This window comes from Erigeron canadensis, chromosome 4, assembly GCF_010389155.1.
Source record: "Erigeron canadensis isolate Cc75 chromosome 4, C_canadensis_v1, whole genome shotgun sequence".
Taxonomy (NCBI): Eukaryota; Viridiplantae; Streptophyta; class Magnoliopsida; order Asterales; family Asteraceae; genus Erigeron; species Erigeron canadensis.
In genome coordinates this window covers 28,990,764-29,006,413 of record NC_057764.1, presented here as the reverse complement: position 1 = coordinate 29,006,413, position 15,650 = coordinate 28,990,764, and the positions used below count along the sequence as shown (strand labels likewise).

Here is a 15,650-nt window from a genome sequence, read left to right as displayed (position 1 = left end):
ATCGATTTCTATACATTTTGTCAACCTCATATTTGCCAAAGGTTATGATTACCACACTTTGGAATTATATATTAAGGGAAAAACCAATATCCTTCTAACAATAGGGAAGAAACATGTTTCCTCCCACACCCCCCCCCCCCCCCCCTCCCCTTCAAAATGAAAATTACATGTATAAATACAAAATTTCTCTCTCACAAAATCATTGACATATGATGCTTCCAGCAGCATACTTGTTACCCCATATATTAATTGTTAGAAAACGTGAAAAAAAAATGTTGCCCAGCACGGTTAAAGAAACATAATGGACCCATTGAGAATTGCATGTTAAAGTATAACGATAGAAGTTAAAGAATAGAACAAAAATACGGAGATAGCAATTAATTGCAAGCAGTACCCCAAGATATGTTAGAAAAAAAAAACGGAGTATTAGCTTTGTAGAAAAAAAAAAGGGTGTTATGAAGACCAAAATGAGTTTTTCTTCGATGTTAATAATAAATAGATTAAACTGGTAGATGTATATATATATATAGAAGTATGTGTATGTATGGATGGTATTTTATTTGATAAACGATACTTATCTATTAATATACTAAAACAGCATTGTGGAGTTTTTATGATGACATGTGGCACAATCTTGAAACGACCCATATCTTTTTTAAAATATATCAAACTCTATTATATCAAAATCTTATTTTTATGATTATAATAATTAATCATTATTTATTTAGTTTCCATAATCCATTAGAAATCTAAACCTTATCTGAACCTAAATATAAATATACCCATTCCGCTTCTTTTTTGTTCCATGTCGTCAAAACAAAGCAGAAAGTTTGTTTTGTTCTTTTATCCCTATTTCCATCTTTACAAATCTTTATATTAAATAAAATAAAATTGTTATGACATCATATTTTACAAAAATAACTAACTTGTCACCTCTAAATTTTTTCTTAAAACTATTTCTTTTTTATTTAATTTATTTATGATGTCAAAAACACCTTCCTAATTAAAGTTTATTTCATTTTTTTTTGTTATTTTTGATGGTTTTTTTTTTATTTTCTTTTAAAAACTCTAATATTTTATACATGGGACTTTTATATTTTCATCATATAAGTAATTTTATAATAACATAATTTGAAACTTTTGGCATATCATACAGGTTAATAAACTAATTAAATTTATTTGAAACATAAGATATAGTATTACGAGATTATGAGAACTTAAGTATCAAATATATGTTTTTAATTACAAAACTTTTATTACTATTCCCGGGTTAAACCCGGGATACTTAGCTAGTGTAACAAATATTTTACAATGTAGTATTAAAATTATTTGTTTTGTGGATTTAATTGTTATAATTAAACCGTAAACGATTAAATTTTTTTATGCTTTCAACTATTTTCTGATTATATGTGGACCTCACAACATATGTAAATATGTCAAAATGAGACGGGGTTGAGCGACTTGAGCCCATGAATCCATGATTACCCCATAAGATGGAATGGAAAAATAATAGTCATCCATATGAATATTGAAATGCAAATGCTTATAAAGGAATAAGATTTTTAAAGTAATAAGTCATTCCATTACAAATTTATATCTCTATCTCTATTATAAATAAAAGAGGATTATTTACAAAAGTTATTTTTAGAAAAAAACTAATGTGGCAAGTTAAAAATATTCTACACATAAGGGATTAATCACGGGAAGACTAACGTACTTTCCCATTTGTACACGGTTGCCCATTATACTTTTTTATTGATGAGGTTTACCCACATACTTTTTTTTTGTACACGGTTGACCAATATTACCGACTATCACAGGTAAACCGGTCAACTTTGGGTCAACCGTGTACAAAAAAAAAGTATGTGGGTAAACCTTATCAATAAAAAAGTATAATGGGCAACCGTGTACAAATGGGAAAGTACGTTGGTCTTCTCGTGATTAATCCAAATTTAATCAACGTTCGTAAACATGTACTTTTTAATCAACACAACTATATATTATATTGTCAATTGTTTTCTTACATTCTATCTTCATAATTATGTCCATATTATAACTATACTCTTACACACAACTCAACATCGTTCTAATATAGATCATTTTTAAACCACACGTTAAAAATGAAAATAATACAATTCATTCCGGATGTACAACGCACGGGTCTTAAGACCTCGTTACAAAGAAAAAACAAGTTTTGAGGTCGGGCACCAACATTCATTATTATTGGGTTGCAATGATATGCAACATCCACAACGTCAAAATGTTCAAATATTTTATATTTTGGGTTTCGTATGAAATATTTGGTTGTTAGTCCTTTTTAGTAAGAAAGATTCGCATGTATTAAGTATGTGGGATCATCCATAAGATATTTTTTTAGCCATACATCACTACTTATTACTTTTTTTTTATTAATCACGAAAAGACCAGCGTACTTTTCCAGTTGTACACGGTTGCCCATCATACTTTTTTTTTGTACATGGTTGACCCAAAGTTGACCGGTTTACCTGTGATAATCGGTAATATTGGTCAACCGTGTACAAAAAAAAAGTATGTGGGTAAACCTCATCAATAAAAAAGTATAATGGGCAACCGTGTACAAATGAGAAAGTACGTTGGTCTTCCCGTGATTAATCCCTAAATATTTTTAAAAAATATGACATCATATATTCATATTACTAAAATATGTTTGCTTTTTAATTTCCTTTCTTTCCTTATTCAACTTTAGACTATATTATATTCTTTTATATATTTTCAATTACCCAAATCTAAGAATCGTGTCATTTTGTTAGATTCTATTTGTGTGACATACAAGTTTTTCAATAAAATGAGCAAGTGAGTATATATTTTTCCTGGTTAGTCATTGGAAAAAATTTAGAGACATAATTCACTTATTTCTCTTATAAATCAATATTTTTCCGTATTTTTTATGAGTTTAAAAGATATGAATAACAGGATATACATTACAGTTATGTGTTGGGCTGTAAAGTATATACTATTAAAGCATCAATATTTAAGTTTTAACAATTGTTTGAGATCGTATTGTTTTCATTATTTCGTTTTTATCTTTCTTTTTTATTTACTTACAGTTATGTGTTGTTATCAATCATAATGACTTATATATATCCATAAGTTTATCATTTTTGATTAATTTGGATTTACATTTTGTGTAAGTTGAGTATTTTGACTCGTATTAGCGCATAATAATGTTAAGATCGAGGATTACCTTTTACAAATATTTTTATCTTATATTTATAATGAAAACATATTTTAACTACCCGGATTGAATCCGGGTTGATTAACTAGTAAACTAAAACAATACTATTAGTCAATCAAGAATTGAAAGGAAAATTTGATTTTAGTTACTTCCATTCGAGCAAAGAATAACAGAAGTCAACCTTCAATTCAACTTTCTAAAATAATTTTATTGTCAATAGAACTCTCTAATATTGTCATCATTAAAAAATTGTCTCTTTTTTCCCTTAATTATTCAACTCCTAATACTTATATTAATTATAATAAACTATTAACATGAAAACTTCAAAAATTTGAGTTTATGATCTGAAGTCACAAGGCTATTTGCCATCATCCAGATCCACTATGTTTACAAGTTCTGATTTTTGATTTTAAAACTTTAAGGTAAATTTAAAATTCTAACTAAACATATATTATATTTATCATTACTGTGTTTATTATAAGTTAGTTTCGATCATCGATTTACTTTAACCACAATTTATTTCAAACTCACAAATCATGTATGAAGCATATTCGTATTTTTTTATGATACAATTTATATAGCTACCGTACATCATACGGATATTAGGACTAGTTATAATATATATAGTAATTTATCGTATATTTTTAAAGGAGATCACACGGTTCATAGTGTTTATTTTGAAATGAAATGTGATATATAATTATATATGATATAAATATATATCATCTATACTTCTATACTACTATATAAAATTTATACCCCTATGTTGAAAAGTTAACATTTTTTTGACATACGAAATTACCATCTTACCCTTAATGACTTAACTTACACAATCATTAAATTCCATTATTTTCAAAAAAAAATATTCACTTATCTATACTTCTATACTACTATATAAAAATTATACCCTCATTTTGAAAAGTTAACATTTTTAGGACATGCGAAATTACCATCTTACCCTTAATGTAACTTACAGAATCATTTCATTATTTTCAAAAAAAAATATTCACTTACTCTTTTAAATTAAAATATCTTTATATCAAATACCTACCCCACTTAACACATATGTCGCCTGATGCCACCACATCATTGTCACTGTCATCGTCGTCGTATTGTGCGAGTACCATGCTCTTAACTTTTCATTTCATTAGTATACCAAACTATGCATTACTTATTGATTTATGATAAAAATAATAATAATAATAATAATAATAATAATAATAATAATAAATATATGATAAATAAATTAAAAATTAGCATATTTATTTCTATCTTATTTCTTTTGAATGACAATATATCTCACAATATATTCAAAATAAATCAATTTAAAAATCAGCTTGACATGTATAAAAAATAGAGAAAATAACATGAGAACCCAATTTTATATGAAAATATACCAATTTAGCCAACTTTTTTCAGATTTTCACAAAATACCCAACAAAATTTGCAATAAAAAGTGAAAATCGCAATGAGATTTAACAAATCGCTATGAGATTTTACAAAATCGCAATGACATTTTACAAAATCGCATAGAGATTTTGTAAAATCGCATAAAGATTTTGAGAATCTCATAGAGATGTTGTAAAATCGCAATGAGAAATTTAAATCTCATAGAGATTTTGAAAATCGCATAGAGATCTTCAAAATCTTTATGAGATTTTAACTTTTTTTAAAATTCAAAAAACAAAATGTAAAAATCAAAATCTCAATAACAAGTCAAAGTTAAAAAAAAGTCAAAATCAGAAACAAATCAAAATCTCATAGAGATTTTGCGATTTTCAAAATCTTTATGTGATTTTAAAATCTCATAGCGATTTTACAAAATCTCTATGCGATTTTCCAAAATCTCATTGCGATTTTACAAATCTCATAGCAATTTTCAAAATCTTATTGCGATTTTTATTTTTTAATGCGATTTTGTTGGGTATTTTGTGAAAATCCAAAAAAAGTTGGCTAAATTGGTATAATTGTTTTAAAATTTAGGTACTCAGGTTATTTTCTCTATATAATTTAAATATCAGCTTGACATTTAACACGTGACGAATATAAATTATATTATGGAAATGTCATATTATATTATGAAAAATTAAATTCTTTTTATTAATTATCTTAATTTATAGGATCATGACATATGTAATTTAATTGATGGGATGATGAAAGAGAGTTTTTACATGTCAAATTTTAAATAAATTAAGAAGATTATTAGGTTAAAGTTTAAAATGATATATTACTTCTCTTATATTATTAAGCTTGTTTTAATTTTTGATTTATTATTTTTCATTCATAAATCGCTATTAAAGACTTGGAATCTGAAAAACAGAAAGGTTCAATGGGGGAATGTGTAGAGAGATTTTGAGAAGACACAAAGAGGCAAAAAGGAATAGAAAGAGGATTGTCTTCACATTCATTCCTTTTCTGCAGGAAAACCCATCATCATTCTCTACTATACACCATCATCATCATAACTCCTAACTTTGGTTTTCAGCTTTCCCATTTGTCTCTTTCGCTAATTCAAAATATTAATACTGTAACTTTATTGGTATTTCTCAGTATTCAAACGTTTTTTTAGGAAAAATAAATAAAATGCTTGAATGTGTTTTGAAATTGAAGTAGTTAACTTTTAAGCCAAAAAATTATTTGGTTTGGTTTGGTTTTGTCAAAATGAGGTATATTTGGTTTTGTCAAAATTATAAATTACTTGTCAAAATAAGGTATGAGAAGTCTCAGTTGACTTTTTAGTAGAGTTGGTATTGAATGTGGAAATACAAAATCTGTAGGTATTGACCCTGTGGGGATAGTGATATGACAAGGGAATAAACTCTATACAGGAACGAATTTTTACTCCCCAATCACATCTTAAAAAGTCCTTTTTTAAGCATTTGATTTGATTTCTCTGCAACGGATCTTAGCTAAAAGTAATCACAAACAAGTTTTCTTTCATAACTTAGGCAAAAGGATATAATCCTCATCTCGTTGATCAGTTTGATGTCCCTTAATCCATGTTTTGTTTTGTTTTTTTTCATATCTTCCTAACTAATATAGTTTAAAAATAAAAAAGAACTATATAGTTTTAAAGGAATTGTTAAAAAAATAAATAATTGATCAATCGACCTAATTAAATGTCAAAAACAACTTAAAACTTTGACACGTGACTAAATCTTTTTCTTAATCTTATTCTTTAATTTTTTTACATGTTATCATTTTATAATTAGGTTGATGTTTAGACATATTATTTAGGTTGATTCATTATTATCCATAAAATATACTTATATAAAAACTCAATAAATGATTGAAAAAAAAAGATATAAAATTTTTACCAATGAGCTCAGGAGTCTTACATATTTAGTCATCCATGTTACCATTTGAGTCAACAACAAGGACTTCAAGGACTTCAATCAAGTAGTTAATATTTTTTATTTTTGGAAACCAATTCAAATTCAATATTTGTTCATTTCAAGGCTAGAGGTATTTTTGTATTTTAGGTATAACGTGAAAACAATTTCTTTATTTTAAACAGAATAAGATTGTTTGCATCTTAACTTTTTATTATAGTTATAAACATCATTGAGACCGATAACCTGATATATATAAAATTGGAAGTTACTTATTTATTTTAATTTACATGTTAGCTTTTGGTTCGTTTGAAAAATAAATGAATTATCATTACTACGATGAATGATATATACATCTATAGTAAACTCTACTAGATTTTAGATCCGTGTCTAACACTGGACACGAGTTTTACGATATTATCAATATTAGATCTTCATACTTTTAAGTCATAAAAACTTATAATTTTGAAGAAATACGGTTCTAAGTGTTATATTTGTAGTACAATAATCATATGTTTGTCACTGTAATGATTAGCCTAGACATATTGATGGAGTTGTTTGTCGTAGTCATTCCCCAAGCCACATGCTATATATAATAATTTCTTCATTATAAAATATTTTGAATCCAGTTATATTCATAATGTGATATTATTATGAAAGATAATTAAGAATTAAAATATAAACATATTTGTGATTCTGTACTTGACATTCAAGTATATGTATTTAATCATGATGCGCGTCCATAATACGCATAGGTTTATTTTCAATCACTTGTTCTATGATAATATAATAACAATTATGATTGTTTTTATATTTTTTGATAACAATTAGAACTCTTGATTTGAGTGACAACTGTAACACTAAACATTAATATGTAAAACTAATATATAAAAAGGAGAAGATTATGTACCTTTTTTTTTATTGAGAGATAAAATGAATCTTGAATGTAGTTTATATTGATTTGGATTTAGGATTCAAGTAACCCTTTGTTGTCAATCGTGTTTAGGATATGTATCTAGAATTCACATTGTATTTATATCAAATATTAAACTAAATATTAATATTTATAATTATAAAAATCTAATATAATATTTGTTAATAAGTCGTTAGGTTTTGAAATAATCTTTTGTAGAAAATATTTCATATGTTAAAATTTTTTATAATTTAATTAAATGATTATAAATTTTAAAAATTTCTCTTAAGTTGATGGCTAAAAATAAATATAAATTAAGTATTCAGGGCTAAAAAGTGTAAATTATTGATGGAAAATAAAAAAAGTGTAAATTAATGAGACTTTTTCTACAAATTAATATAAATACTAATATAATAATATATTTGGATAATGATTATTAGAATTTTTAATTTGTAGTTTATCTAAATGATGACATCATCAAAAGTCAATTTGATGAAATTAAGCGATGTGATTAATTAATAAGTCATTAGTTCAACTGTCTTATAGTATATTTTAAGATTACGAGTATGTTTTTAGTTGGTTTATACATCTAACTTACGTTTAATATACATTGTTGCTTGCGTCTCGTTTTAATTCCACTATCTTTTTTCTTCTTCGTTTGTTTTTTTTTTTTAATTATTATTTTGATACCCGAGTCTTAGAAATATTACCCTATAACCATCATTGGGATTTAGCCCAACTGAACATTTTTTTAACAACATCAAAATTATATATATATATATATATATATATGGGGGATGAGAATATAAGGCTGTTAGGTAGCTAAGTTTAGATGTGGAACACTCACATATTGTTTTTTTAATTCATAAAAATCAGGGGGTCATATGTTTTAATTAAAATTCAACAAGTATTAAAAAATTAGTATGTGAGGGGCTCCACGTCTAAGCTTAGAAGCCAAACAACCTTATATTCACTTTTCCATATATATATATACATATACATGGACCTCTAGCAAGATACTAGAAGGTCACATGACAATTACAAACGGTACAATTACAAAACAATTTATATTATCAAGAAACAAAACAAGCTAAACGAAAGACAGGGGAATGGAAAGCCACTCCACCAACGACATGTATTTCTTTTTAGTTCTATTAGATAACCACAAGTATGAATAAACAATGATGTTATCGATGATGTACTCCTTTCTTTGTTTCCCCTTGTTGAACACCTTGTCATTACGGAATTTCCAAATAGACCAACACCCACAAAAGACAATAGCTTCGACAACACGTTTTTTTTCCATAGAAATCTGCATCGTATCAACCAAGTGTAATAACTCGGCTGGTCCATGCAAAGCCAAAAGAACAATTTGTAACCAATTAGAGACACCCGCCCGTACATAAGAAGCGAACTCACATGAATCAAAAACATGATCACAAGTCTCAACAAAGTTATCACACAAGGGGCAGCGAATAGACGGCATATCCATACCTTTATAAGCCAAGTTGTTTCGAGTTGGGAGCCTATCCAAACTAACAAGCCACATATGAATGTTAGCTTTACGCGGAACACTTATGTTCCATCTAGTCGCCAGGATAGTGATGGGAAATGATTTGTTATCAATCAATGTTCACACCCCTTTTACCGAGAACTCCTTCAAGTTAGATGTAGAAAACACTCATCTATCATTAACATCGCTAAGCACAACTGCATTCAACAATGACATAATGCTACTAAGTTCAACTTTCTCCGCCACTCCTCGAATTTGTCGCCTCCATTCATAGACCAAACTATTATTCCTCCATTTATCACAAAGCAAAATGTTTATATTTTTCTTTAGATTATATAAACGGGGAAATCTAGAAGCCATGTTGTTACTTCCATTCCACACATCATGCCAAAATGATGTGTTTGCACCATTTCCCACCTTAATCGAAAATGAATGAAGAGGTATAATACTTGATGAATCTAGTTGAGAAGCAATGTTGTTAATCATATGCCAAGTTCCAGCCTTAGTAAGACCCCGTCTCGTCCAATCTTGAAAAGAGACAGGGTTATAAATATTTTAATAACCGCTACCCAAAGAGAAGAGGGGTTACACACATATCTCCATCTCCATTTAAGAACCAAAGCGCAATTAAATGCATCCAAAGAACCTACTCCAAGCCCTCCTTGCGCTTTACTGGCCAAAAATGGAATCCCATTTAATCCAATGCATTCTTTTTTGATCATTAGGCCCTCCCAAAAAAAAGTTTGCTCGCAAAGATCAAAGCTTCTTCCTAACACTGACCGGCATTCGAAACAAAGATATAAAATAAGTACCCACCGCTCCTAACACAAAAGTAATAAGAACAGAGCGGCCACCGATCGAAAGCATGTTTGCCTTCCATTTCAAGAGTCTCTTATTAAACTTGTCAATAACCGGCTGTCAAGTCTCATACTTTTACATATTAGCTCCAATGGGACATTTAATACCTCTTATATTTTTCAGCCAATTGTTGGCCATGGGTTCGAAACATTTGAAAGACATATTAGAAAGTTTTTACCAATGTAGTGGGTCATTGGAGTTTTCTCTAACATTTAGTTGGTTTCCTCTAAAAAGGTAGTGAGACTTTCAAATGCCAGTCATGCCTTCAGGTTGACTGTGTTGGTGACGTGGTCGATCTCTACCGATAATGAAGAGACAATGTTGCTAGGTCTAATCATCACTGGTGTTAAAAAATAAAAATAACTCTGGTTAAACTAAAATTTTCTAGTGTTGTTAAAAAGAAATATAAAAGTAAATACAATAGTAATAAAGTGGGGATGTTAAAAGAAGAAAGATGAAGTGACCAATTGTTGCAGGACGGCAATAAGAATAGAGCAAGAAAAGCGAAACAGGGGTAGCTCAACATTCTCCTACGCCGTCTTGTCTTTTCGTTGGGCTGTCATTTTGGTGACAGATAGCCACCCTGTAGTTCTCATTATTACTTTCTTTACCCCCACAAATATACCAGGTTCAAAGTTATTATTTTTCCTTAAAAAGTTTATTTTGATTTTTCTTGGTATTTTCCTCAAAGATAAATAAATTTGATCATGAACAAATAAGCACAGATGAAAATGATGATCGTTGTTAATATAGTAAAGAAAAACTTGGTTTTCATATATGATAATACTTAGGTCTAAATCTGATTTCTATATTTCTATGAACAAAAAGATAGACTTTTTTTTTGGCCAAAAGGTATAATACTTAAGCTAAAATAAAAGAATGTTAAATGTGTTTTATAAGATATGGTAAAGATCAAAATTGAAGTAACTGGTTTATTAGAAATAATAAGAAAATAATAACAAAATACTTAAACTTTTTATTCACAATGACGAGTTTAGCATGAGGGCAGTGAGGATAACTGAGTGAGTATAATTTTTTTTTCCCCAAGCGAGATTTTTTTGAGTAGGCATAATGTAAATTTTTTTATTTTAAGAGTATATTTTGTAATTTTGTCCATGAAATATATATATATATATATATATGGTAACACTCCGGTGAGAACACTCTTAAAATAAGAACGGTGAGAACACCTTAAAAACATCATTTTGATGCATTAAAAGTCCATAAAACTAACATAGTGCATAACTAATTATCTTTATTTAAGTGTTTAACAACACATTCATCCGTCAAAATCGAAATAATCATGTTTTTTGTTTTGTGCATCCATCTTGGATGCATAATCATCAAAATGATGCATCTAACAAAAATCGTGATTTTTTCGCTTTTGATGAATCAATGTGTTGTTAAACACTTAAATAATGATAATTACTTATGCACTATGTCAGTTTTATAAACTTTTAATACATCAAAATGATGTTTTTAAGGTGTTCTCACCATTCTTATTTTAAAACTGTTTTTATTAGATTATCCCATATATATATATATAATTTAATAGAAAATACCTTCATTGTCAGAAGTTTTTTGTTTGATGTTTGAAAGTCACTTATGTTTATATTGAAAAAGTATTATAAATTTGATATAGGTAGAGATATTTGTGGATGTAGTAACTAAATTTCATGAAACTTTAGATAAATATATGTAGGTAAATTTTGGGTAAATATTGTATTTGTTTATTTAGGTCGTTCCTTATAGGAACTTCTTTTCTACGTCCGACGTCCAACCGAAAGAAGACACCATAAGCACAACCTTGTCTTAGTTTGCATCCAAGCGATTTGTTCCTTTTTCATAAGCACGTCAAAGGTATAAAAATGGGGCCCACTTATTTTGTTTCCGTTTCTAAATTAAAAAAAAAAAAACTAAAAGTGTACGAGTAGTAAACTTTAAATATATAGCCGATTGGATCTGTAGGTGAATTCTATTTGTAAAGAAAAGCTAAAATTACATAAATGTGTTTTTATTTTTTGTTTTCTCACTCAAATTTGCAGGTATTTTTTTTATTTTAAAATGATGGTGTGTTTGATAGGTGGGGATGATATATATTTTAAATTTAGCTCGTGAACTATTATCAATTTTTTGATTTATTGTATTAGTTTTGTAAACTTTTTACTTTAGCCTTGAGGTTAATTTCTTTACACTTACTTTTTTGTATTTTACATTTTGTTATTTTATTTGTGTTTTTTTAATAAGGTATTGTTATTAATTATATAATAAAAAGTGTTGTTTATTTAGTTTTGTGTAAAAAAAAATGAAATAATAAAATAATAAATAAATAGTAGAAGAAATGGGAAGAATATGAATTATAAGGAGGGGGTGTTATTGGGGTGTCTAGAAGAAAGATTATCTGATGAATAGTGCAAGAAGTAAGTGGTTATAACTTATAAGGAAGGGCCTTATGTTGGTCATATGGGCCATGGCCCTTGGGGCGTAAATTATAGAGGACATTAGTCTACGCATAAATACTGAGAGGTTTGACTAGTCAAATAGTTGAACCGGTTTTGACGTAAAAATTTACATTATTGAGGAGGCTTTGATGAGTACGACATACAACTTCTAAATTTGCTCTTTTACATAAAGTCATAAAGAGAAAAAAGAAAATAATCTGGCACCGCTTATTCGTGTTATTTTATTTTATTATTTTCTTAATAAAATGTGTCAATAGAAAAGTTTTAAAAAAATTAAAATGGTTAAATATTCCTGTTAAAATAGTGTAATTAAATTGATGTTGACATAATTCATCTATACTATCTAATAAAACAAATCATCATTTTTCTTCATAAACTTTATGTGTTTGAAAACCAAAAATACCTTCTCCTTTAATCATTAATTTATACATCTCTATCTAATATACTTATAATACCCTTAATAAAATAATATGAAGTATAAATCGCTCAACACTTAAAATAACTACAATGCCACATTTAACATAAATTACTTTTACATTCACCACCATCGTCGCACCCATCAACTTCCCCACTGCCGCCCTCACCACCATCACTACCACCACCTCCGCCATCACTACCCCCACCGTCATCGCATTGCACGAATATAAGTCCTTCTTTTTCTTCCCTTGAAGCAATTCCTCGAACAAGAAAGAGGTCCGAAACGATAAACAGAATAAACCCATATCGAAGTCCTAATTGTACGACTAGTCTAAAAAGAAAAATACAAACCTTATCTTTCTATCATACTATTTTATAATTTTTGTTTCACTAGAATGGTAATATCTTATTAATTTTCTACCTCCTTTACCCAGTAACTTTGCTAAGGAAAAAAGTGATCAATGGTAAAGAGTCTAGTAGAATTATTCCTCTGATCACAGTATGTAATTGTAATCTGCTGTCAGTCATAGCCACAGCCAACAAAAACTCCCATTACGTCAAACTCCATCTTCCCTTTCCATTAATATGGGCCTTTCAGTAATCTACTCCTAGCTTTAAAACACGAAATTCAACTTAATATTACAATTTTTTCGCCAAAAATACAATATTATTCCTCTCCAATTAGAGGCAAGGGTGTAGTCGGTTATTTCTATCGGCAAAAAGCATCAGCTAGCATTGGCTCTTTGACAACTCTATAGTACATGCATCGGCTAATTTTGACAAGTTTAATCGGCTAGTTTTGGCCGATCCTTGTGAACGTTGAGAGCGTGCCGTGTGACCGTTTTTTTTGTTCTTGTGCCAAATCTTTTGACTTCACCGGAAACCTAACCGGAAATTTTGGGGGTTTTCGATTTGAGGCTAGATCTATGTTTTTCATGGCTTCTATTGCCGGAATACATGCCGATAAAACTTGCCGATGCTCCTTAACGTTATATAGCACCCTTTCTGGTGAGATCGGAAACCGCTTTTGGTGGTTGCCGGCCAGAAATGTTCACTTTTTTTACGGCCAAATCTTTGTTTGGCTTTGGCAAAGGTGTACTTGGCTATTTGGCTACTTTAATCAATTTAATCGATTTACGGTTTCCTGTTGCTTCGGTTTTCCGGCAAGCCCTTTTGGGTTTTCAGTGAACTACTGCTGCTGCTTGTTGCTTCGGTTTTCCGGCGAGCCCTTTCTTGGGTTTACCGGTTAACTGCTACTCGCTTACGGTGGCTGTGGTTTTCCAGCGAGCCTTTTCTTGGGTTTTTACGGTGAACTGCTCCTGCTGCTTATATATATATATGTATATATATATATATATCTTTACATTGCCATTAATCGCATGTTTGTGATTAGCTTGGTAGTATTAACTTAGCGGTAGCGTTGTCGGATTTTTCCTTGGTGATGTTGCCGTATTTTATTCCATTAAAGCAATAGGTAGCCGGAAAAAGTAGTTTTAGCCGATAATGGTATTGTTGAACAGTTAGGTTGCCGGTGTTACGTTAAATGGGTGATGATGATACAAAATGTTCGTAAAATGGGACTCGGATGATCCGGGGAGTATCTTGGCAAGGTAAACCCTTCGGGTTAGCATACATGGCGTCTCCGACTTCCGAAATTCCCAACCCCCAAATTTTTAGCCCAAGTTTTTATTTTATAAAAAAACGGTCACTTTTTATGTTTTCCGGCAACTTTGTTTACCTTTTATATGTTTTCCAGCATTGGTAAATTGATAAGTTTTGTACACTACACCATGTAATTTGGCAAGTTTTGGCTAGTTTTTTACGATAACACGTGTCGACTTTGATTAGTCAAAAACTTGCCAATTTGTCAAAAATAACCGACTACACCTTTGCCCATTAAATTCACAATATGTGATCTAGAGGTAAATGTTAATGATTTTGTTTTCTCATAAACTTGTAAATTTGTAGTATACTATTAAGTAAACATTTTGAGTTAATTCACAATCCCATTTCACCATATTTTTTACTCTACTTTCATAGTTAACTCAATGGTATATTGGTATTTAAGAGTTTTTGTTAATACTTTTTAATAGTCTTTTGATTGAAAACTTGAAAATCCATCTTATTTGTTCGCAAGATTTGAAATTGCGACACTGATAAAGCGGTAAGTGATAAGAATGGGAACCAAAACTGGTTATGTACCAAGTTTTGGAGATTTTTAAAATCACTGGGACTGATACAAATTAAACCATTAACAGTAGTACGTTAATCTCTAAACCAGCTCATGCCAGGTTTTGTTATTTTTAAGCCTAATATATTCACATTTGTAACGACTTCTCATTAATATTTTTAAATATTTGATAGACTATATCGTTATACATTACACATATACGAATATGATAATAAACTCCGAGAGTTTTGTTCATTTGAGTTTAACTTTTTCTATGGAAATCAAGGGACAAATCCTAGCCATTGGATTATCCCTTCAAAAATAAATCCATACCCTTTATCTCCCCTCCCCCTTCCCCTCGTCTCCTTCCCCCCATCGAACACACACACACAACTTCGCCGTAAAACTTCAAACACCGATAATACCTTCGTTCTTTGAATTAAAACATCACACTTACACCAAAACACTCACAATCACACCGCGAACAAACCTTGACAAAAAATTAATCCGATCTATACTCGCTGGAAAACTTGAAAAACTCACCGGAAAATTAAAAACACTATAGCTTTGTTGTTTCTTCGAATTAATGCATGAAACTTCTACCAAATCACTCAGAAACACATTCCGCACAAACTCTAGCCAATAAACAGTTTTCGAGCTCGCCGGAAAAATCACAGTGTCGTCGGAAAAATCACATTCCACCATCTCTTGGATCGTCTCCCATCAAATCCATACCATTCCCATATGCGTCCCTTGACAGCCAGTTTAGAA

The 15,650-nt window shown here is 29.5% G+C and overlaps 1 protein-coding gene across 1 annotated transcript; it reads right to left on the bottom strand.

The window, feature by feature from the left end:
• Positions 1–8,549: 8,549 nt before the first annotated feature.
• Positions 8,550–9,008, bottom strand: LOC122597324. Its single transcript, XM_043769930.1, has one exon. The coding sequence runs from the start codon at positions 9,006–9,008 to the stop codon at positions 8,550–8,552; it is 459 nt and encodes a 152-aa protein (XP_043625865.1).
• Between the last annotated feature and the right edge of the window lie 6,642 nt (positions 9,009–15,650).

Coding starts and splice junctions, on each gene's coding strand:
- LOC122597324 (XM_043769930.1), bottom strand. CDS start 9,008: ATGTGGCTTGTTAGTTTGGATAGGCTCCCAACTCGAAACAACTTGGCT.